Genomic DNA, 23690 nt, shown 5'->3' with positions numbered 1-23690 from the left:
CGTAGCAGTCCCGCGGTTCCGGACTGCAGCGCCTAGAACCGCACAGCCACCGCGGCCGGCTCTCTATTGTATCGTAATGATCATTTCTCGCTAGGTAGGTTGGTGCCAACAGAATGTTTTCGCAACTGGAGGAGAAAACTGGTGACTGAAATTTCACGAGAAGATCCCGTCGCAACGAAACACGCCTTTTATTTTAATGATTGCCACTCCAATTCACGTATCATGTCTGTGGCACTGTCTCCCATATCTCGCGATAGTACAAAACGAGGCGCCCTTCATTGAACTTTTGTGATGTCATCCGTCAGTCCCACCTTATGCGGATCCCATACCCCACAGCAATATTCCAGACAGGAGTGGTGTAAGCAATCGCTTTAGTAGATCTGTTGGACCTTCTACGTGTTCTGCCAATGATTTGCAGTCTTTGGTTTTATCTACTCACAATATTATCTATGCAATCGTTCCAATTTAGGTTAATTGTAATTGTAATTCCTAAGTATTTAGTTGAATTTACAGTCTTAAGATTTGTGTGACTTCTCGCTTAATCGAAGTTTAGTGGATTTCTTTTAGTACTCATGTAAATAACTTCACACTTTTCTTTATTCAGGGTCAACTGAAATTTTTGGCATCATAAAGATATCTTATCTAAATCATTTTGAAATTCTTTTTGGTCATCTGATGACTTTACAATACGGTAAATTACTGCATCATCTGGAAACAATCTAATAGGGCTATGTCGTTAAAACAGATCGGGAACAAAAGAGGGCCTATAACACTTCCTAGGGAAATGACGTATATTACTTCTGTTTTGCTATATGACTTTCCGTCTGTTACTACGATCTGTGAACTTTCTGATAGGAAATCACGAACCCAGTCGCAGAACTGAGGCGATATTCCACAGGCACGCAGTTTGGTTATAAGGCGCTTGTGAGGAACTGTATCGACAGCCTTCTGGATATCTAAAAATATGAATTAAATTGACATCCCCTGTTGACAGCGCTCATTACGTCATAAGTGTAAAGAGCTAGTTGTGTTTCACAAGAACGATGTTTTCTGAATCCGTGGTGACTATGTGACAATAAATTGTTTTCTTCGAGGTAATTCATAATGTTCAAACACGGTATATGTTACAAAGCCCTACGGAAAATGGACGTTAGTGATATGGTCGTGTAATTTCAGCGGATTACTCCAATTTCCCTTTTTGGGTATTGGTGTGACCTGAGAAATTTTCCAGTCTTTAGGTACGCAACTTTCTGTGAGCAAGAGTACGGGTAATTGTTGTTAGGTCCTCAGCAAGAGCAAGACACTTTGCTTTGATTCATTTACCTTTCGTTCCCGTATTTATTCCATGTTTATCTGTCTCCCGACTTCGGGGGGTCTTATCGAGTACTAGGTTGAACAGCAGGGGCGACAGCCAATCATCCAGTTTGTGTCATTTTTCCACTTAATCTAGTCTTTAAAGGAAAAATGGCCGGCATTTTTGTATACATTTCGACTTTTGTGTAAACCTTGCTGCAGACTAGAATATGTGTGTTCGATATTCTTTACGTGACCAGTCTTCCGAAAACAATGATGTTGACTCCAAGTTACCTTACATCGTTCTGAAAGTGAGGCTGTGAGACTATTATAATGCAGCTTTCGCATGCTCTTTCTACTCACTCCTGTATTTCTAAAATAAATAGAAGCAAGAGATCAAAGTACAAAGTTTATTTTGGGAAATTTGTTTGCATAGGAAGTATAGTGACATAATTACATTCAATAGTTGCTGAAAATACATCTGTTTCATCATTTAACTGTACTGTGTTTTTTAACTGGTTTAATAAAACACTGCGTTGACACACTAATTTATGCCTCGTGTGGTGAGTGCGGATCCTCCTACTGTTTGTACTGGTTGGGCAGCTGCTTGGTGCGGAAGACTTCTGCCATGAATCCAACCGATTCCTTGGGTGTCCTTGTCCTGTTTGGACTGCTAGTATCCACTTCGTACAGCCCGAACGTAACCCTGCATAGAGAAATATGAAAGTGATCATTCACACAAATGTCACGATGTGGCGATGCATATGTCAAAGTATGGGACAATCACTTATGGTGGATGAGACAGTGACTAAAATTACCCTCAAATTATCAGCTGCTATAGCTATCTATGTTGTACTGAATAAGACATTGACTACGAATCTTGTTCCGTTCAGTGTCACACTCAGGTTTGCGTTTTGGTATTCCACACAATCACACACTAAGTAGGACTGACTAATAATGAGTACTCCGAATTAATTTTAGTTTTGTTTTGGGTTTCAAATGTCTCACCTTACCAATCAATACTGGTAGCTTGTTGAAGACATCTGCAGTAATATATATATTTTCATACTAAATCCCACGTTACCACGCAAGGTACATCAGGAAATATTTCTGAAACTGATCGCTTTGATGGCTGAGTTGCGTGAATTGTAGGTTAAGCTTAAACAATTATTTCTAACTACTGATGTTACCGCAAACATATAATGCGGCAGGGTTATTGCGTTAGTCGAACAGCCTAGACGCCCCTTCCCATGATGTGGTAAGCTTTTAATAATGCGAGACTGTAACTCATAAGGAAATGAGTTGCTGGATGAAATTCTTTACCAGCGCAGATTAAAGCGGTTATATCCGTGTTCAGCTGCACTACCATCTATAAATCCGCAGGTAACAAGATGCACTTTTCCTTCACAATCAACACGAAATGAAACAAAGGAAAGGAAAGGGAAACAGTTCGTGAGGAAACCAACATCGTATACGCGCTCACAACAAAAAGAAATCAGAGGCGGCATTTATATAAAGGAATTCTGATTTCAATGAAATTCAGTTAGTGTTAAGAAGACACACTTTCCGCAATAACATAAGTCAATGTCAACTTGATCTGCGGTGTAGTATCCTTTACACAACGTTCCAGAGTAGCAGTATTGCGTTCATATGGATGAACTGGAATAATGTTCCACCATAATCGGTATTAATCTTTACCACCAACATAAGAATATTAAAAAATATCAAATATTTGTAATGAATATAATATATCATTTGAACAACAACGAATTCATTATCTACGTTCAATCACGGTCGTACACTTCTTGAATACTGTGTGGAAGGAGGACGTCCGAAACAGTGACAACAAATAAAAAAGTGTGTGTATTATGGTACTGCAAGACTGGCGGTTAACATCGTGAAATATCCCATGATACGGGTGTACCCGATTACGGTATATTTTAAACGAATAGTTAACTGTAGGACGCTGCATGCAAATGACAAATAGTGAATACTCTGATAAAAAGACGACTCTCCTGGATTGTGTTTGTTACATGTGTCATTCTGAAGTCCTTTACCCTTGAAATATAACGTCTCTCTAATATTTTGCACGTCTGACACTCCCAATTCAGGTAGCGATGCGTCACTATAACACTCCGCTGGATGTTACAGCCTCTGATGGATGTAAAACCGCGTTATCACTTAGCTGCTGTACACACCGTCATACCTACTAATGAGGCAGGTGTATCTAGAAATATTGTACCTGGAGTTTAGTGGGCTGCTTCAGCAAATGAAGAAAACTAAACTCATTGACCCAGAAGCGAGGTACTGACGTAGATTATTGAGTCTAATAAAACGACGACAGTCGCGGTAATAACCTCTTAGCTTAAGTGCAACAAACAATTAAGAGACGTTTCTATTCCTCCAACATGTCTCAAGGAAATGGTACATTGAGTTATGCGAAAACAATGTTATTTCGTACAGCGCAGATCTGGGTTGACATGTATCGATAACTATGAATGTTTTTGTGAGGTGAAAGGTAGTGTTGTAGCATGTGATGAGAGTATTAACATGATTTGGTCCAACGCTTGTGTGGAAGCACTGCTCTGCTCACGCACGCCATTGTTTTCTAATTTTAAATGTTACAAGTCAAATCCCATATGTGTAATGCTTCCCCTGCGTTAAGCTGCACTTTCCTGTGTCGAACGAGCATATAAGAAAGTGAAAAAGGAAGTTCGAACCTCAAGGGAACAGAAAATTCAGTTCCTGAGCCCGGTTGTTTGTTGGTGAATAGTAAGAGTGGTAGAGACAACACCATTAGCTCGCAGAATTAGGAGATTATAACTTATGAAAAGACGGTAGATGACATGAATGCTGTTCATGGATCAGCGAAGACAGATCATGTACTACAGATGGCTTAATGAAGACATGGAGCATCCTGACTCCACTGATAGAAACTATTTCCATCAAAAGTAATCTGTCGTAGTGAAATGTAGATGCAGAATGCAGGAAAAGAGTCCAAAATCGCACGGGTTTGGAGGAAGTGATACCTAAACGGCAGCAGTATTAGAAATGAAGAAGTAATGTTATTCAGTGGATATATAATGTCCCGCATTCAGTAGTCTGCGTGTGGGTTGAAGATAAATTGTACATATATGAAAGGAAAAAAAAGGAAGATAAGCATTTAACTTCCGTTGATGACCGAGAAAAAGCTCCGATTGTGGAAGTTTCTGAAGGAAACACCATGTTCCTCTAAAAGAAACCATGCTGGTACTCGTCTTAAACAGCTTAGGGGGCGACCGGAAACCTAATTGTGGGTGGTTCGACGGAGATTGGAACTGCCTCTCTCAAGAATGCGAATAAAGTGTTGTAGTAACTGTGCCATTTCGTTCGGTAGCAGGCCTGTGGAAAAAGGTAACCCAAACAAGGAACACTTATACGCGGCAAAAGAACAGTAGTCAATTAAGTAACTGCCGGAGGTGAGGGTCAAGAAAATAAAAAAAGAAAAGATGGCCAAGATCTGATTGCCCACTGAAGACATTGTGACCACTGCCCACTACCAGCATAAAACCGAGAAAGAAATGGGGAATGGTTCTAGCAACGACTCGTGTTACAAATGAGGACATTCATTGACATAATCTCCTTCGACAAGGGGCGTATTGTTGTGGTCCGGGGCCGCTGAGAACGAGCAGCTGGCCGCCTGTTCGCGTGCTACTGCCGTGATCATCTGTAGAAAGTGGCTGAATGAGAGTGAAACCACGAGGTGGCGACAAGGTGTTGGACGGCCAAGTCTCTAGAGCGTAGAGAATATTCTGCTCCGTAAGTCATGAAACATGGCAGTCTGTAATGGATTACAGTGCTTGTGCAAGCAGAAGTGTTTTTAAGCACACTCTACAGCGCACTCTGTCGAACAACAGTCTCTGCAAATGACCTCATTATAGTTCCATGTTGAACAATTCATCGTTATTTACGATTTCATTGGGTACAGAATCATCGATACTGGACCCTAGTTCAGTATGAACGTGTTGTCTGGTCAGATGGATGTCTCTTCTTGTTACACCGTGTAGACGGTCATTGCCGAGTACACCGTCACACCGGGGAACGGCTACTCAAAACATCCACCACGCTCCGTACGCCAGCCAGTGTGTGCGGTACTATATGCAATGGGGGGGGGGGGGGGGCTTTCATGTTGGGCGCCACGGAACCTGTGGTAGCAACCGAAAGCACTGTGACGGCTGTGGACTATCTAAACATATTTGAGGACGATGTGTATCTTCTGATGTCTGATATCTTCCCTGACGGCGATGCATATTCCCACAAGATAACTGTCTGTGCCGCAAGGACAGAATCGTGCTGTAGTCGTTTTAGAAGAGTGACAGTGAAGTGATCTTAAGGTCCTGGACAACAAATTCGCCTCACGGGAATCCAGTGGAATACATCTGGAACGCTACCGTCAGTCAACTCCACGCCCGAAAACTACAGACCCGTAAGTTAAGGGAATTCAGTGTTGTGTGTGTGTAAACATCTTGCTCTACGTACCTCCATTAACGTAGCGGAATCGCTACTCGTTTGGAAAAAAGTGCTAATAAAGTGTCTGAGCAGTTAGGTGTAATATGTGAATCTCAGTTATCTACTTTATTTCCACAAACGCTGCTAGAGAAATATGCTACCGAGACCGATGTATGGTTGAATGAACGCCTTTCAGATATATCTCCACATTGTCCAAATTAAAACAATTATACCAGCAACGTTTCGGACTTGTTTGCAGTGATCCTCTTCGGAGCTAATAAAGTGGTCATCGGAGGAGGATAGCTGTATAGCTTGTCGTAACGTAGGATTTTTTAGGTGTTTTAACTCTTCTTAACACCCAAACTATTTTATTTATAATAATAGAGCTACTCGATTCGCTTTGTAGAGACGTAAAAGTGAATGTACCAGCACATGGCACTTTATCACAGTGTTGTAGAGTAGGTATCACACCTCTCCTTTTTCTCTCCTCTCTGCGTTATTAATTTTTTTTCATCTTCTGCAATCTAAGTGAAGCCTTTCAGACAATATGGTAGAATAATCATTTCGGCTCTGCTCTGTACTAAGCGTACAGAATAGCGCAGTGCTTTATTGATTAGTACGTATTATAATGTTTTATTGGTATTATTTCATTTGGCACGTAAAAATACCACTATTACTCACATGAAAGCCCTGTTCCATTCCAGGGTGTCCATGAGACTCCACGCCGTATAGCCGATAACAGAAACACCATCAGTGTATATCGCCTCTAAGACGGCTCCGAGGTATTCCTACAAGTAACACAGAACATTGCTGGTAGTGAAATGAGTCCCGGAAGATAAAAAAGGTTACTATACTTGTGTGGAAATTACTACTTACAGTATAGTACTCGATGCGGTCAGTGTCGTTGCGTCCTCCGAGATTCAAGTGACCGTTCTCTGTTATAATGATCGGATATCCTGGATATTGAGTGGCAACCCAGTTAAGTTGTTTCCGAAGTCCCCAAGCATGAGACTGAAAAATAAGATACATGTTATATAACTTATTCTTATTTGCACCTGTCTGCTCAATATGGATGCTCAGGGGTTTTGTTTACACATTAGTTACAATGTGCTTACCTTGTTGTTCACATCATTTTGTTCTAATACTCATTCTAATAGAAAAACACATTAATCTGTTCATAATTTAAAATAAAAGTAGTTTTTTGCAGTTTCTTAAAGTTAGTAACACAGTATATTAATTCCATGTCTGTAGTGAACACTAATATATGTGCGCAGGGAAATTTCTCAGAACAAAAAGTCAGCGTTAGTTCTATACTAAGATAAATTTGGGAGAAGAGCCACCACCATGGTACAATTTCCACTGATAGGAACTTTACGCCACCACCTCTCTTCCTCATAGTAACTGCTTCTTCAACCAGTATTCGAAGCGGTTACCTCTCATGTGAGTGCTACTACGCAGGCGTGCGTTGGTAACCCCAGAACTTGAATGGGTTTCTCTGACTGTCAATTCAACACTACTATCGGTCGTTCCAAATAACTTGTTGTTTATGTATCACTTATTTCCACTGCCATTCTGTACCTTCCTGTGATGGATCACATGACGAATAATATTACGTATTAGATGTGTACAGAATGTAGACATAATTGTTAACAGTCCTTTGGTATAAGCTGTAAAATAAAGTTGGCATTAAATTACATTTTGCTGTGTACAAATAAGCTCTTCGTGCGGTGTATTTCATGTGTAGTGACAAATATTTTAAGTATAATGTTTATTTTCAGGTTCGTAATTTAGTATATAACACATTTTCTTTCAGATTTTAGAGACATTTACGAGCCATTTAGCAAAGATAATTAATATTACACTGCAGACGCTGAAGATATTAATAACAAGTAAAGTATATTCTCTTTTTTAAAACGTAGCTACACAAGTGCTTCGATGTAGCGAATAACTTCAACTAATTCCTCAGTTAATCGTTTTTTAAACATTATACTGATTTATAAACAGTTCTTTATATTGGCCAGCGTTACATTGTATTACACATATATTATTTAAATGTATTTGAACAGATTATTAGCTGGGAGCTATTCACAGAAATGGAATTTCAGAGACTTCTCAATTCGATCGCTTTCCGAAAAAAAGAAGACAGACGAATGAAGATTGAAGTTTTAAGTCCTAATTTCAAGTTAATTGGAGATGGAGCTTTGATCAGATTTATTACTACTGGAGGGGAAGGAAGCGGCCAAGACCGTATGAAAGAAACATTCCAGAGCTTGCATGGATGACCGCACATATCCGATGACTGGATGCCTGACCCAGGAACTGAACCAAGATCTCTTGAATGTGAGTTCAAGGCCTTAGCCATTGCATCATCTGTGGTTTGCAGAACTGATTTTGGTATAGGCACTGCCATTTTATAGCTAAGTCGTCGCAAAATAAAGGCGGTGTTTAAAGAGAAGGGTGTTACCCGATATTGCCTGTAATTTTCGGAAGGTGAATGTGTATGTTGCTTATGCGCTGTTACAGCAGACATCAGACGCTTCTCTGTACCGTTCGCTTTCTTTGACGCTTTTATACAAGACTGTACACATGGAGCACTAACGCTGGTGTATTTTGTTTGGAGACTTTTATACAAATCTGCACAGAGAAAGCAAAAACGCCGATATGTTTAGTTTGAGGACGCGGATTTAATGAGCTTTGGAAACTTCTGAAATATAATGGGAAATGTTTTGATGACTGCAACGACTGAGGATGTCTTGATTTCTTAATATTATATTGTCTGCTTATTTTCTCAAAACTACCTATCTCTGGCGGGTAATCACTAACAATGGAGGCAGAAAAAAATCTCCAACAACTGAGGCTCACTTGTACAATTAAAATTTAAGTTAATAGTTGGCCAATGTGTCAAAATGCATGTAACGATGACTCAGAATTTTTGTGACAGTGTAAAGAAACTCACTGAAGAATGGATATGTTAATGTGGAACCCAAAATACTGCGGCGACTGCGAAAGCTCGGTCACGCCAAGCCATGGAGTGTGTAGGTGGACAGTGCCATTTAAATTCCTACTTCCTACTTCCAACCACGTCGGTGGCATCAAGCTCTAACCACGGCACTGCTGAGTCACTTACATGTGTAAATCCCCCTTTTATCAGTGACTGCGTGTTGTATCGTAGGGTTGTGTCTGCTATTAGTTACTACTACCGCACGTCAATACAGATGCTTAATTTCGGTCGGAAAGAAGCAGGGAATTGATGAAAGAACTGCCACATAAGATTCTGTGAGTAGTGAAATTGTCAGTGTCCAGTTAAAGTAGCAGCGGAACACCAAAGAAGACTGAAACATACTTTCGTAAATATAGCTCCAATTTTCAAAACTCTGGATTGTGGATTCTGGTACTGAGATACAGCCTTCTTAGTGTGCGATTCGTTTTGAAACGCTACAAAACGTACGTATCATATTATCGAAACTTGTAACGCATCTATCAACTAAACATCCTGAATCCGTAAGAAAACCTCTCGATCTCTTTCAAGCCATCAAAAGAAATTCTTCTATCACTAAATCCACCGTTTAAAAGTCTTGAAAGTGGAGCGTATTAAGTACCAGAACTTTTTATTACCTACCTCTGTTAATTGCAAATAAGGGGTCAGCTCACACAGTGCGAGAAGAACTTAGTATTACTGCAGGAAAAGGTATAAGTATGCTTTGTTTGATGAAGAATGTACCCAAAGAAATAAATGAAATGCCTTTATCAGATACCACTGTGAAAAGAACTGATGATATGTCTCAATATACGAAAGAAGCCATCTCTACTGCCTTGAAAGAAAGCGAATATTTTTCGCTGCTTCTTGAAGAAAGTGCAGGCTTTCCTGGTCAGGCTAATTTCTTAAGTTTTGGTCGACATGAGTCGAATGGCAATGCTGAAGCACAACAGCTGTTTCGGAAATCTTTTCCGACAGAATAAGCTGGTGAATAGCTTTTCTAATCGGTTGACAAATCTGTGAAAGAAAATGAAGTAGATTAGAAAGAATGTACGTTTGACAACAGATGGGCGCGTGTTACGTCGCATTCAAACTAGCATAGTCGACAAAGTTAGCATCGAGAGGCTGTTGTAGATAAAGGTTTGGACGAATGTCTCGTAAAGATCTTGGCGATGCTATAGAAATCTTCAACTTTATTTAACCAATTTCAGTGGCTGCCGAGACGTGAAGTGTTGTCAGGATTTTATTTATTGGTGGAGATTGTGATGGAAAACATGCAAGTTCCTTCTTAGCGTTCGTGATCGATGCAAACTAGTTTAGGCGGTTTGCATATCTGTCGGTGTCCTCGACGCTCTGGAGGGCAACGACTTTTATAAGTTTTTTGTGCAACACAAACTAGAAGTAATTATAATGAAACTTTAGCGATGTGCTTAAAAAGTGGAACAAGATTCCTTGGACGTTTTTCCAGTCTTATTTCTGGGAAACAACGAAATGAAAATCAATAAAACGACAGCTACAATCATAAGAGATCAGCTAAAATCTCTGACATCCAGCCTCATGATGTGTTTTCATGCATATTATGCAAATATTTTTAATAGGTCTAACTGTATACATTAATTTCCCTTCAACAGAAATTTCATTGAAAACAGATAATTTCCCAAATACTACATTTTGTATAACTAATACTAATGTACTTTAGTTATTTGTCTTATAGCATAATTACATATATTCTTGTTCATGCGTATGAGTGTGAACCCCTTAACTATACTTACTAGAGCAGTATTTAAGCCTTTTAATGTTTATTTTCGGAACTACTTCCCTAAAACCGAGGGTGGAATACGATGCATCAGAAATCTCTTTGAAGAATGGTACCAACAAATAATTGGAAATATCATCAAGTAAGAAGACTCGTTAATTAAAATAAGACGTGACAAGTGTGTAAAATCCATTTCTGAAACAACACCATTGCTCTAGTTCTGGATAAGTGCTTGGCAATAGTATGCAGCAATTGCCAAAATTGTGCTGAGATTATGACTGGCTTTTCACCAACCTGTTTACACGAACGATTCTTTTCAGCTTAATTTTTTTGAAAAAAATCGCTACAGAAATCGACTAAATGTGGAAGGTGATTTGAGGCTAAAATTAACGGTAGTAATCTAGATACTGATTGGAACAAACAATGTAAGAAATCCCATTTTTGTTTTAACATCGACCACTCGACTTTGAGTTTATATACTGTAGTGACAGTTAAGTGAAGACAATAAAATCCTTGCCTTTATAAAAGAAAAATATTTTTCAATGCTTTTGGGGGATGTACAGTATCATTTAATAATTATGCCTATTGACACAGTGAATATGATTCACATAAGAGGAGTAACCTAAATTCACAATGAATAATTTTATTATTAACAAAATTAATAATTTTATATGGAATTTTATTAAATCTTTTTTTTAAAGTACTGTTGGATCAATATTGAATATGTAAGTATTTCTTGAAGATTTATTTTAGAAGGGCGTTCAGCTACTCTGTCGTCACCCTCTCAATGTCTGAGTCGGTCTCAAAACGTTTTCTTTTAAGCACGGTTTTATTTTTTGGAAGAGCCAGAAGTCGCATGGTGCTAAATGTGGTGAGTAAGGCGGATGTGGACCAACAGAAACACGTTTTCTGGCCAAAAAGTCGGGAATCAAAAGCGAGATGTGGCATGGCACACTGTCCAGATGAAGAAGGAAGCTATTAGACAATGTTTCTGGTCTTTTCCTTCGTATATCGTTTCCCAGACTTTGCACTACGCGTTTACAGTTGTCCCCCGTGGAGCGAACGCTCATACAACTATGCCCTCAACATAGGAAAAAAATGAGTATACCTTTGAGATTAGATTGTAACGGCCGTACCTTTTTAGAATGAGAAGATATACTATTTTTCCATTGGTAACTCTAAATTTTTGTCTCAAGGTCATACTCAAGGACCCAAATTTAATATCCAGTAACAGTTTTGACATGAAGACCGGATCTGAATGAAGACGGACCTTCAATTCCGTGCAGACGGACACACGACTTCCCTTGTGATCATCATTCAAAAGTATAGGAACATTATTTGCACTCACTTACTTGACATGTTAGAATGCTTTTCACGGACCTGTATGAATTGCTATAATTTTCAGTAAGCGCTAGAATCGTTATTCGCCTGTTGGAATGGACAATTTTTGCAACTTTATGCACATTGTCTTCTGTTGTTGTGGTTAATGGACTTCCTTAACGTTGCTCGCTCGACTCTTTTCCTCTTTTAACTCGCTCATATCACTTGCTAACAATCTTCAGCGTTAGAGTATTATCTTCGTACGCCAACTGAAACATTTCGTGAGTACCTTTGGCACATTTTTGCAATTAATGTTCACGTGTTGTTCAAAATCCATGATGCGCAACGGACACCGTAAACGTACCACACTCTGCCGTCTCTAGACGCCGATTGACGACTCAGAACGTGTTCCAGGTTCACGCTGATAGTATCAACGGATCACGCTTTCGGCCAAATTACATCAAATGGTTGTAGCGTCAGTCAGGTCACGGTATTGTTTGACCACACCTTATCTGTATCTGTAGGTTATATATCTCTATACTTATATATTTAGTTACTGGGCTGCTAAGATTTTTTTTATTAAGTAAGTGGTCTGCAAAGCTAAAACGTTTAGAGACTGCTGAACTATTCATTAACACCATTTCTGCTCCTTCCTTTGAATTTTTAGTTCTGTATTAACAGTTTATGTTATATGTGTGTCAGTCTTAATTTTTCATTGTGTATTCGTTAATTCTGAAATTGGTATAGATTATTGCTTCTTCTGGGAATATCATGAAGTTAGATTGGGGCTCAGCGTTATTCATCTCTGAGTATGAGTCAGTGGTCAGTAAATTATATTTGCAAGCTATACATGTTCATACCATCTTTTGTGACTGTAATAACATTCTAACTAACAAGGGGAGGCCGCCAATTCTGAAATTCAGATTCGATTCATATTGCGCATAATAAAAACTCATGGCCAGAGGTGTAATGTGGCAAAGCACCAAGATGCACTTCTCAGCCGTTGTCAAGAAAATCGACAGTTAAAAGAAACCGTTGCGGTGAAATACTCTCTACGATTGATAACTTCCTAGAGCGTCGTGGCGCAGCGGTAAGCGCTCGGGTTCGCAATCCGAAGGTCGACGGATGGAATCCCACGCTATGGCACTTTTTTATTGCTTTTTTTGTAATATATATATATATATATATATATATATATATATATATATATATATATATATATATATATATATATATATCAGTTGCAAGTTGCTGAAAGTCGTTTGTCGTGGAAAAATAATACTTGAAATAAAACACAATATCACAAATAATATTCAAGTAGATACAATTTATTGAAAAGTTCGGTATACACTCGCACATAATTAACAATTAGTGACAAGAAGTAGCTGGAGTATCGCACCAACCAGAGTGATAGTTATCATAGAAACGTGGAAAGCAGAAAACAGCACGATATCGAGCACATCTGATAAACGATGCGTTTCTACAAGAACAATTGTTTCTTAAATTATCTGTTGGGAAACACATCTGATTGACATTCTGAAAAATTGTTCTATCGTTCGTCAGGTTCGATGGATACCACGCGTATCGTATAATATCGGCAAAAATCGGAGAAGACAATTGGTGGTGGACGATGGATTGGATTTTTATACAATCGTCTCTGGAGTTGATGTCACGGTTTCACTCGATTAAAAATTCTATTCTAATTTGAACGTTTGACTTACACTATACGTATTCGTTTCTACGTCTTCCGTTAACTATACGTGGTAAACATTATGAAGACGATTAATAACATTTGTGAAATACAACTTTGTTTGCGGAAAACGTAATGAAGTTCGAAGTCGCCAGTTTTTCCACGACTAACGACTTTCAACAACTTATTATACGCATAATTGTTGCAACTGCTTGCCGGAAATTATATATATATATATACATATATATATATATATATATATATATATATATATATATATATATATATATATATATATATATATACATGTGTGTGTGTGTGTGTGTGTGTGTGTGTGTATATATATTTATATATACATTTGAATTACAAAAAACAAATACTAAAAAAAAAACGTTCCATGGCGCGAGATTCGATCCGGCGACCTTCGGATTACGAACCCGAGTGCTTACCGCTGCGCCACGACGCTGTAGAAAATTAATAATCGTAGAGAGTATTTCACCGCAACGGTTTCTTTTAACTGTCGATTTTCTCGACAACGGCTGAGAAGTGCATCTTGGTGCTTTGCCACATTACACCTCTGGCCATGAGCTTTTATTATGCGCAGTATGGATCGAATCTGAATTTCACAATTCGCGGCCTCCCCTTGTAAGACGTTGATTACAATCGCAAAAGACAGTGTTGGGTTACACAATTTGTATAGCTGCGACTGTGGAAAAAGAGGCAGGAAATCAAATAAGACAACGTATAAATATATATTTAATCATTAAATTCAAGGATGACTTTATTGTTAAGTTTATCAGCTTGTGAAATGCACTTACAGTACAATGCTGAAGTGCACAAAACTAATTAGGCTTGTTAGTTATCTTGGAGGTAATAATAATAATAATTATTATTACTATAAACTTTTCAAAAAAATTATAAATAACTGCAGGCTTAAATTAATAGAGAGATTCGCAAAATAGTAAAACTGTAGGAAAAAATAAATTAAATCTGATTCTGATTCTATGTCGCATAATATGCACTATATATTATATACTATTTGGGAAGACATTGTAGATGAAAAACAGTTATGATCATCTACTATCGAAATTGAGAATAGTTTTAACGGGTAATATAGATTTTTTGATTAATGAGAACGAAACTACAATGTTTCATCACGATTATTAGCTTCAGGGATTAAGAAATGTTCCGTTCCAGTTTGTAACCCATGTCTTTCTATACTGAAGGGCCAAAGAAACTGGTAGACATACATAATGTCGTGGAGTGCCCCAGCGAGCACGCAGAAGTGCCGCAACACGACGTGGTATGGACTCGACTAATGCCTGAAGTAGTGATGGAGGGAACTGACACCATGAATCCTGCACGTCTGTCCATGAATCCATGAGAGTACGAGCGGGTCGAGGTCTCTTCCGAACAGCACGTTGCAAGGCATCCCAGATTTACTCAATAATGTTTGTCTGGTGAGTTTAGTGGCCAGAGTAAGTGTTTAATCTCAGATGAGTGTTCCTGGAGCCACTCTGTAGCAACTCTGAACGTGTGGTGTCGCATTGGCCTCCTGGAATTGCCCAAATCATTCGGAATGCACAATGGACATGAATGGATGCAGGTAATCAGACAGGATTCTTACTTACGTGTCACCGGCCAGAGTCGTATCTAGACGTATCACGGGTCCCATGTCATTCCAATGGCACACGCGCCACACCATCAAAGACTCTTCACCAGCTTGAACAGTCCCCTGCTGACACACACGGTCAATGGAAACATGAGGTTGTCTCCATACTCGTACACGTCCATCCGTTTGATACAATTTGAAACGAGACTCGTCCGACCAGGAGACATGATTAAGTCATCAACGGTCCAATGTCGGTGTTGACTGGCCAAGGCGAGGCGTAAAGCTTTTTGTCGTCCCGTCATAAAGGATACACAAGTAGGCATTCGGCTCCGATAGCGCATATCGATGACGTTTCGTTGATGAGGATCGCACGGTGACACTTATTGATGGCCCAGCCTTGAAATCTGCAGCATTTTGCGAAAGGGTTCCACTTCTATCACGCTGAACGATTCTCTTCGGTGGTCGCTCGTCACGTTCTTGCAGGGCCTTTTTCCAGTCTCAGCTATGTCTGAGATTTGATGTTTTACCGGGTTCCGAATTTTCACGGTACACTCGTGACATTGTCGTACGGGAAAATGCTCACTTTATCGCTGTCTCAGACATGCTGTGTCCCGTCGTTCGTGCACCGACTATAACATCATATTCAAACTAACTTAAATTTTGATAGCAGCGGTAATCGATCTAACTGCTGCATCAGACACTTTTTGTCTTAGATAGGCGTTGCCGACAACAGCGCTGTAATCCGCTTTTTTATATATCTCTGTATTTGAATATGCATGCCTGTTACAGTTTCTTTGGCGCTTCGGTGTATGACGACCTGCAGTGTTTCAATGCAAAGGCCTATTCCCCTGGCTGGATGGAGCCATGAGTTATACCAAATGTGCTATCACCATATTCTTGTCTTAGTAATCGTCAATTTGTGAACACTCAGATGTCGTCAAATGTCTTTCCACTAACACATTGCTACACCTTGTTCAGGGAGTATATTCAGCTTACCTCAGGAGCCGATGTAATTACGACGGTGTCCCACTTTTTGGAAGGGTTGTGGCCTCTGAGGTCTGGCGTCACGAAAGTCGCGTTGTAGTTATTCATCCCAAAGAAGTCTGCCGTACCTGTAACAAGCATTATTTCCCCTGAGTTCAAGTAACTGATAAACCCAAACAAAAGCTCTAGCGTTACGAGCAAATGTAAAAGGTTTTATTTGACACTCGCTCAAGTAAGGGATGCTGCTATTACGCAGTGACAATGCTATAAAAACTGAACACGAATAATGATTTACGTGAACGTGTATCATGAAGCAGATACATGCGGAAGTAACCAATGCCGATTTGAATCTTTCATTCGGTCCCTGATATCGACTCGGAGAGTGCAAATGGTAGTCACAACGCGCTAAAGGCTGCTGTGGAGGACAAGTCTTGTCCAGTTCACAATTTTATCTTGTCGCCACTAAATTACCTTACATTTAACCACTCAAATCGTATAATCATTGTTTTGTATCATCAGCAAATATTTCATTAGCATCTATTTCTCACCAGCCATAAGCAATGAATTAAGAAATGGACAGCGAATACTAACAGACATTTGCATTTCGTATGTTTCTAAAAGATTATATGATCCAAGTATTGAAAACTACCAGCTTCCTGTATGCAGGATACGTTTGGTAAACGCCATCCCTAAAATGGTACAGAACACAGCTATTGCAAGAGACATTGGCTATGTGTTACAAGAAGATAGAATATTGTGATGTGCAGAATGGATCTGTAGATGTTCAGTGTTTCCAGGAATATTTTGGAATCGTATCACTTTAGTTTCTCGAAAGACACTGCTATTACTTGTGAATCAACGCCGCCAAATAGCATCGCTCGTAAGGATTACGAAGATAAGATACGAGAAATTAAGTCTCATACGGATGCGTACAGACAGTCGGCTTTCCCTCGCTCTATTTGCGAGTGGTACAGGAGGAGAAATGAGAAGTAGTGGTACGGGGTACCCTCCAGTACGCACAGTACGGTGAGTCACGGAGTACCTATGTAGATGTAGACGTTGATGTGAAGGCAAAAGGTATCCATACAGTAGCGTTCTACTAGTGCATTGGTTTACCTTTGTGAAGGCCTTCCACTAGATTCGAATGCACTAATATTGGAATTTTTTCCCTTCTTCATTATGTAAGATGGAAAGCTGTTGTGGTGATGTGAGCAAACAAATGGAGAAGGCCTTGTTTTGTGCAAATCTATTCTATTTCAATTGTTACCATTTGTCGAAAACAAGCATTTTTAGTACCACCTTCACTAAATTTCACTGTCGCCACTCAGGTACTAATGCGAGTGCTACATCAGTACTGGAACCCTGCAGCCCTCAAAACCTTGGGTTACACAATGTGCTTTGAAAATTTTTTGTTCAGGGTGCTCCCTTGATGATTATGATGCATACGTACGTGGAAAGTGGATAAGGGGATATGGAACGAAGTTCAAGTGGGATATGTTACACGAAAAAACGCACGACGGGGTATGTCTCGCAGACATTCAGTGTACGGAGGGGTGAGTACGCAGGTTCAATGTAAATATTTCTAGGCAGTGCTGCAATGTTCTAGTGTGATGATCTTTAGCGGATGGTACCTGAGTGTTGCGATTATAGTGTATATCGCCTCTGGAGAAATAAATTCCAACTGTAGTAAGTACAAAGGCGAGAAAGAGAGAATCGCTCATACAGAGCTGCAGAGTTCATGGACGCTACAGAACGAGATGATCGAAGTCCCGAGTACAAAAACATGATGCTTCCTGTAATTGATAGGGATGATGCTGCAGAGTTCATGGACGCTACAGAACGAGATGATCGAAGTCCCGAGTAGAAAAACATGATGCTTCCTGTAATTGATAGGGATGAAGCTGCTGCTCCCATATTATTAGTTACACAGTGCGTAATTCCCGGGTAACGAGTCACTTATAGTGTTGATTCGGGAGCCCAAATCCTCTGGAATAGTTAGTTTCCTTAGAGAGAGAATCCTTACAGTTTCTCTTCGTAATGCAGTCTTGGTTGCGTAGGGAGACGTAACACGGAATGGTTCAAATGATGTGGTGTAATATTTTTGTCACAAACACGGGGTTGTCATAAAGCTTTAATATTCATCTCGAAAAAATCAAATTGTGACAATAGTTTCGACTTTGTTTGCAAGTGTGTGTCTGTAGTCCAGGTACACACTGTATCTCCGTGACAAAGTACAGTAGCACGCCGCCGCAGAAGGCAAAACGAAATTTGGCAGTCCACTGATAAAGGGGAGCGTAGTGTGACGATACGTTTTCCGTATTTGAAGGAAAACAATACTGGAACAATCCATGCCCAGTTGAATGAAGTTTATAGAAAATATTCGAAAGCGTACGACACAGCGCCATTGTAACAGAGGCGCATGTAATACAGCGACAGTAAAGGCAAACATTAAATGCCTCTTGCAATTGTAGTTGAAGTAACATGTATTCGATTTTTCTATAAGTAACGAGATATCAGAGACCTACTGAAACATATGCTCGTTAGTATTTTTGTATCTATTAGAAACTATAGTGAAAGGATTTGTGTATATTAATCTTATGTTTGCAGAGCGTCAATCATAGTCAGTTATTTTGAAATTACTTTATATGCTATCACATTCACAATTTTCTTTATGACCTAAGTCCAATTTTAACATTTACTTCTTCTTCAGATAGTCTGCCCCTAAATCCCATCGTAAAGTTAATCATACGTCAAAGAATATTATATTTCGTAAACGACCGGCAGTCTCAGAAGGCAACTGACATAGAGGTCCACTTTCAGTACAGGGAGTGTTTAACAAGCAAGAGTCCCTCCCCCTCCCCCCTCCACCAGCATGAAGCGAACTGCAATTAAAGTGAAATAATTTAGACAAGTATTGTGGGAGATGTGGTTAACATTCCAGTAAGAATGACGGTGTTGGCAGTATATGGCCTTTACAATCAATACTTGTGTAGCGTCCAAAACTGTGGTATCACCATTGTGGTTGACAAAGTGTTGGATTTCAAAGAAAGAAGTTTCAAAAATTTGTGTCTTGAGCCTTACTTGACATTTCACATGCAGTCAAGAATGCTTCCTTACATACAGCGTCACAGTATGAAACAAACTAATCTAAATGATGTTTAAATGGAAGTTTTCCCGGTAAACAGTTTTTATTTCTTGCAAATGTGTGATGTAGCAAGATCACTGTTCTACTCAATATGTCGGCAACAAAACTTGTTGAAGTATGCCAAGAATTTCTAGTGAGACGCCACATCAATTGTCTATCACTTTCACGTTGCGACATCATTCACTAGCAAAATATCGATGGAATTAACGGATATAAGATGAAAAAACATATGAGAATAACTATTTACATCACAATCACGCGGGGCAGAAGTGGAAATCGTTGTGTCCTCACTTGTTGAACCCCAATGGTCTTCTACTGCTGTTCATTTGGTTACTCACCCCTAATGTACTTGATCTCTTCTTGTGTGAAGGTTGGTAGCCTTGATCGGGGCCATCCCACAGCCTTGCTGTTGGCATCCACTTGCTGTCGAACCACAGCTGGATAATCCCCATCCTGAATGTAAATAGGATGACCAAACATACCCATCTGCAATATAGAATTACACGTCAGTTTTCTCACAAACATCAATGTCCTACATACAAACCTTTAAAGTCACGTGAATACTATCTGTAAAAATCTCTAACAAACTAACACTACATTTAAAAGTTACAGGGGATCCAACTGGTTGACAACAGAGCTACAGTACCCACCACAAACTGTCATGCTCTTTCAGCTGCCTCTGCATCCTCTGTCGAGTTAGTCTCTGGTTCAGGCCAATCCATATTCCCACGCTACCTGCGAAGTATGTCAAAGCAACCACGTGAGTATAAATTAGATAATGTTACATAGATCAGTGTGTGAAGTCATTAAATTGGTGCACATAATAATACTGATGGATCAGAAACTATAATTTCAGCTTATCCAAAGTTCTCCAACATAAAACAGACTTTTATCTAAATTTTTATTTTGTGTATTTCTTCACATAGTTACAAAATTTTTATTTCGTTATATGAAATTATTATGGTGTAAGTAGAAACAAAGTGCTGTAATAAATAACATACTAATAATTTTATTTCTAGACTTGTAAACCCAGTAGACATCGCTTATTTATCTTGATTTCATGATTTAGAAGAGCAAATCGATTCACCATTGATATTCGTGCCCATCACTAAGTAGCTCTGTAGGTCGTTTTAAAAATATAACTTCCAATCCTAATGCACGGAATACGTTCCGTTTCATTTACAACATTTGGCATACAAAAACATATATTATACGACTTCATTACCGAAAGTGTAAGAACGAGTTCTAATGCAAATAAGCAACAGTTAACTAACTGTAGACTACTATAGATATTGCTAAATTATTTATACTGCCATTCACGTCTTTAAAAACTAAACTTGCCTCATGCGCAGAAGACGAAAAAGTAGTAATCTCTTATATTTGGTCATTTGTTATTGATGTGTATTAAGGAAAATAAAAGTCTTAGAACTTGAACCTGTAGCATCCACGGCCTTGCAACATCGCGATAAGATTCAAACTTGTTACATATTTATACTGAAGACAGGTTTCTGCTTCACAGTTTCTAGATAACTAACGAACCATTGGCGAACTTTTTTTTCCTAATTCTAAAATATCCGAAGTTACCTTTTTTCGGGTCATCAGAATTCCTCTCCTGTACCAAACTCCTCATCCCACAGTAGCACTTGCAACCTTGGCCCTCTATTATTGCGGGTGTGTTCCAATCATTGCGCTCCTCTTGCGCTTTTATCCTCTACACCTCCCTCTAGTACCATGGAGGTTACTCCCTGATGTCTTGACGATGTTCTGCTATCCTGTCCCTTCTTTTTGTGATTGATTTACATGTATTCTTTTCCTCGCCATTTCGGTAGAGAACCTCCTCATTCATTGCCCTTCAAGTCCACTTAATTTTCAATATTATCCCGTAACACCACATCTCAAATGCTTTGATACCCTTCCACTCCAGTTTTCACCCAATCCATGATTCAGTACCATACAACTCTGTGCTCCAAACGTTCAATCTCAGAAATCTCTTCCTGAAAATACACTGCTGGCCACCGTAAATGCAACACCCTGAAGGAAGCATCCGAATCAAGTGAAATTTACACAATGCGATTGCAGCGATGAGATATGCAACTGGTTAGAATTTCAGCGCAGACGCACATCACGCGCGCCTGTGGCGCCACCTCATAGCGACATTTAAGGCTTGGCGATTTCGACGAGTGTACGTTCGGCACGTGTGTTTACCCTGTGGTTGTTTCACAAGACGATCAGTTATGCCTCGTAGACAACAGCGAACATCGTTTGATCAAGTATCCGAGTTCGACAGAGGAAGGATAGTGGCTTACCGAGATTGTGAATTATCATACAGAGAATTCGCTAGTCGTGTTGGACGAAACCAAACAACTGTAATGCGGAAATGTGACCGTTGGATGCACCTCGGTGCACCACTGCACATGCTGATAGGCAAATTGTGCGCATGGCAGTGATGGATCGCTCAGTGACATCCCGAACCATAGCACAGCACATTGCGTCTGTAACGCATCATCCAGTGTCTGCGCGTACCATTCGACGCCTTTTACAGCAGAGTGGTCTGTCCGCAAGACGTCCATTGCTTCGTCTACCATTGACGCAGAACCACAGACGTCTCCGTCGCCAATGGTGTGATGACAGACGGATGTGGACGGCAGAATGGAATGACGTCTTTACTGACGAGGCACGCTTCTGTCTGCAGCACCACAATGGTCGGATTCGAGTGTGGAGACACCGTGGAGAGAGGAAGCTGGACAGCTGCATTATGCACCGCCACACTGGTCTTGCACCGGGTATTATGGTATGGGGCGGTATTGGATATTACTCTCGCACGCCTCTAGTACGCATTGCTGGTACTTTAAATAGCCGGCGCTACATATCCGAGGTGCTGGAGCCAGTTGTCCTTCCTTACCTTCAGGGCTCGGCCACAGCAATATTTCAACAGGATAATGCGCGACCACACGTGGCACGCATTGTCCAAAGGTTCTTCGTCAATAACCAGATTGAATTGCTTCCCTGGCCGGCTCGCTCTCCGATTCTTTCGCCGATAGAAAACATGTGGCCCATGGTTGCTCAACGAGTGACCCAGATTACATCCCCAGCTGCCACACCAGATGATCTTTTGGAAGCTGCTTAGGCTGCTGTACCCCAGGAACACATCCAACGTCTCTTTGACTCAATGCCGAGACGTGTGGCAGCGGTGATCTCCAACAATGGCGGCTATTCTGGCTACTGATTCTGGCAGGAACCACATGTCACAGACGTCTGTAAACGTAATCATTTGATACTTGGTCAACATGTTATCTACAAAATAAATTTTGTTGTAGTACCTCTTGTCTTTCTTGGTGTTGCATTTACGGTGGCCAGCAGTGTAAATCCCATCATTTCAACAGGCATCCCTTGGCAATGAATGCCGTGTTTGATAGTGCTAGTTAGCTTTTGATGTCCTCCTTGCTCCATCTGACATTGCTCATTTTCCTGAATAGATAGCAGAACTCCTTAACGTCACCTACTTCGTGATCACCAGTCCTAATGTTATATTTCTTGCTGTTCTCATTTCTACTACTTCTCTTTGCTTTCGTCTTTTCTCTATCTACTTTCAATCCATATTCAGTACTCATTTGACTGTTCATTCCATTCGGTACACCCTGTATTTCATTGTCACTGAGGATAGCAATGTCATCTGTAAATCTTGACACTGATATCCTTTCGTAATTGCCTCTTCGATGTAGAGAGTGAACAGTAGGGAAGAAGGACTGCAGCCCTGTCTTACATCCTTTTTAATCTTAACACTGATATCCTTTCGTAATTGCCTCTTCGATGTAGAAATTGAACAGTAGGGAAGAAGGACTACAGCCCTGTCTTACACCCATTTTAATCTGAGCACATCGTTCTTAATCTTTAACTCTTATTGTTTACTCTTTGCTCTTGCACATATTGTATGTTACCCTTCTTTCCCTATAGGTTTCCCCTATTTTTCTCAGAACATCGAACATTTGCACCATTTGACATTGGCAAACACTTTCTCCAAGTCGATAAATCCGAACAGAACATGAATATTTTTAAGCCGAATAAGATTTCTAACAGTACCCTGCTTATTGTTTAACTCCGCAAGTGACTCACACAGAAAAAAATGATCTGATCCTTCGTGAATACAATTTGCATTAATAGGATTCATTTTAAGCACTAAGATAGCCCTGTAAAACTTTTAGATGAAACTGGTCAGGATAAAACTGAAAATTTCCTGGCAGATTAAAACTATGTGTCAGACCGAGGCTCGAGCTCGCCCCTTTGCCATTCAGTGGCAAGTGCTATACCGACAGAGCTACCCAAGTACAATTGATGTCCTGCTCTCACAACTTTACGCCCCCCTAGTACCTTGTATCCTATCTTTCAAACTTCACAGAAGCTCTCCTGTGAACCTTGCAGAACTAG

At 39.9% G+C, this 23690-nt stretch overlaps 1 protein-coding gene across 1 annotated transcript in view; it reads right to left on the bottom strand.

Annotated features, from left to right (window-relative positions):
• Window positions 1-1872: 1872 nt before the first annotated feature.
• The window catches only part of LOC124805575 (myrosinase 1-like), a 58766-nt gene continuing 36948 nt past the window's right edge, over window positions 1873-23690 (bottom strand). The window contains exons 2-6 of the mRNA XM_047266142.1: window positions 19604-19751; window positions 16133-16248; window positions 6658-6792; window positions 6463-6569; window positions 1873-1999 (exon numbers count right to left, since the gene is read on the bottom strand). Coding sequence (XP_047122098.1) covers window positions 1873-1999; window positions 6463-6569; window positions 6658-6792; window positions 16133-16248; window positions 19604-19751 — 633 coding nt within the window. The remainder of the gene's footprint in view (window positions 2000-6462; window positions 6570-6657; window positions 6793-16132; window positions 16249-19603; window positions 19752-23690) is intronic.

Source organism: Schistocerca piceifrons, chromosome 7 (assembly GCF_021461385.2).
Source record: "Schistocerca piceifrons isolate TAMUIC-IGC-003096 chromosome 7, iqSchPice1.1, whole genome shotgun sequence".
Classification (NCBI taxonomy): Eukaryota; Metazoa; Arthropoda; class Insecta; order Orthoptera; family Acrididae; genus Schistocerca; species Schistocerca piceifrons.
The sequence above is the reverse complement of the archived record's forward strand: the minus strand, read 5'-3'. Positions and strand labels throughout refer to the sequence as shown.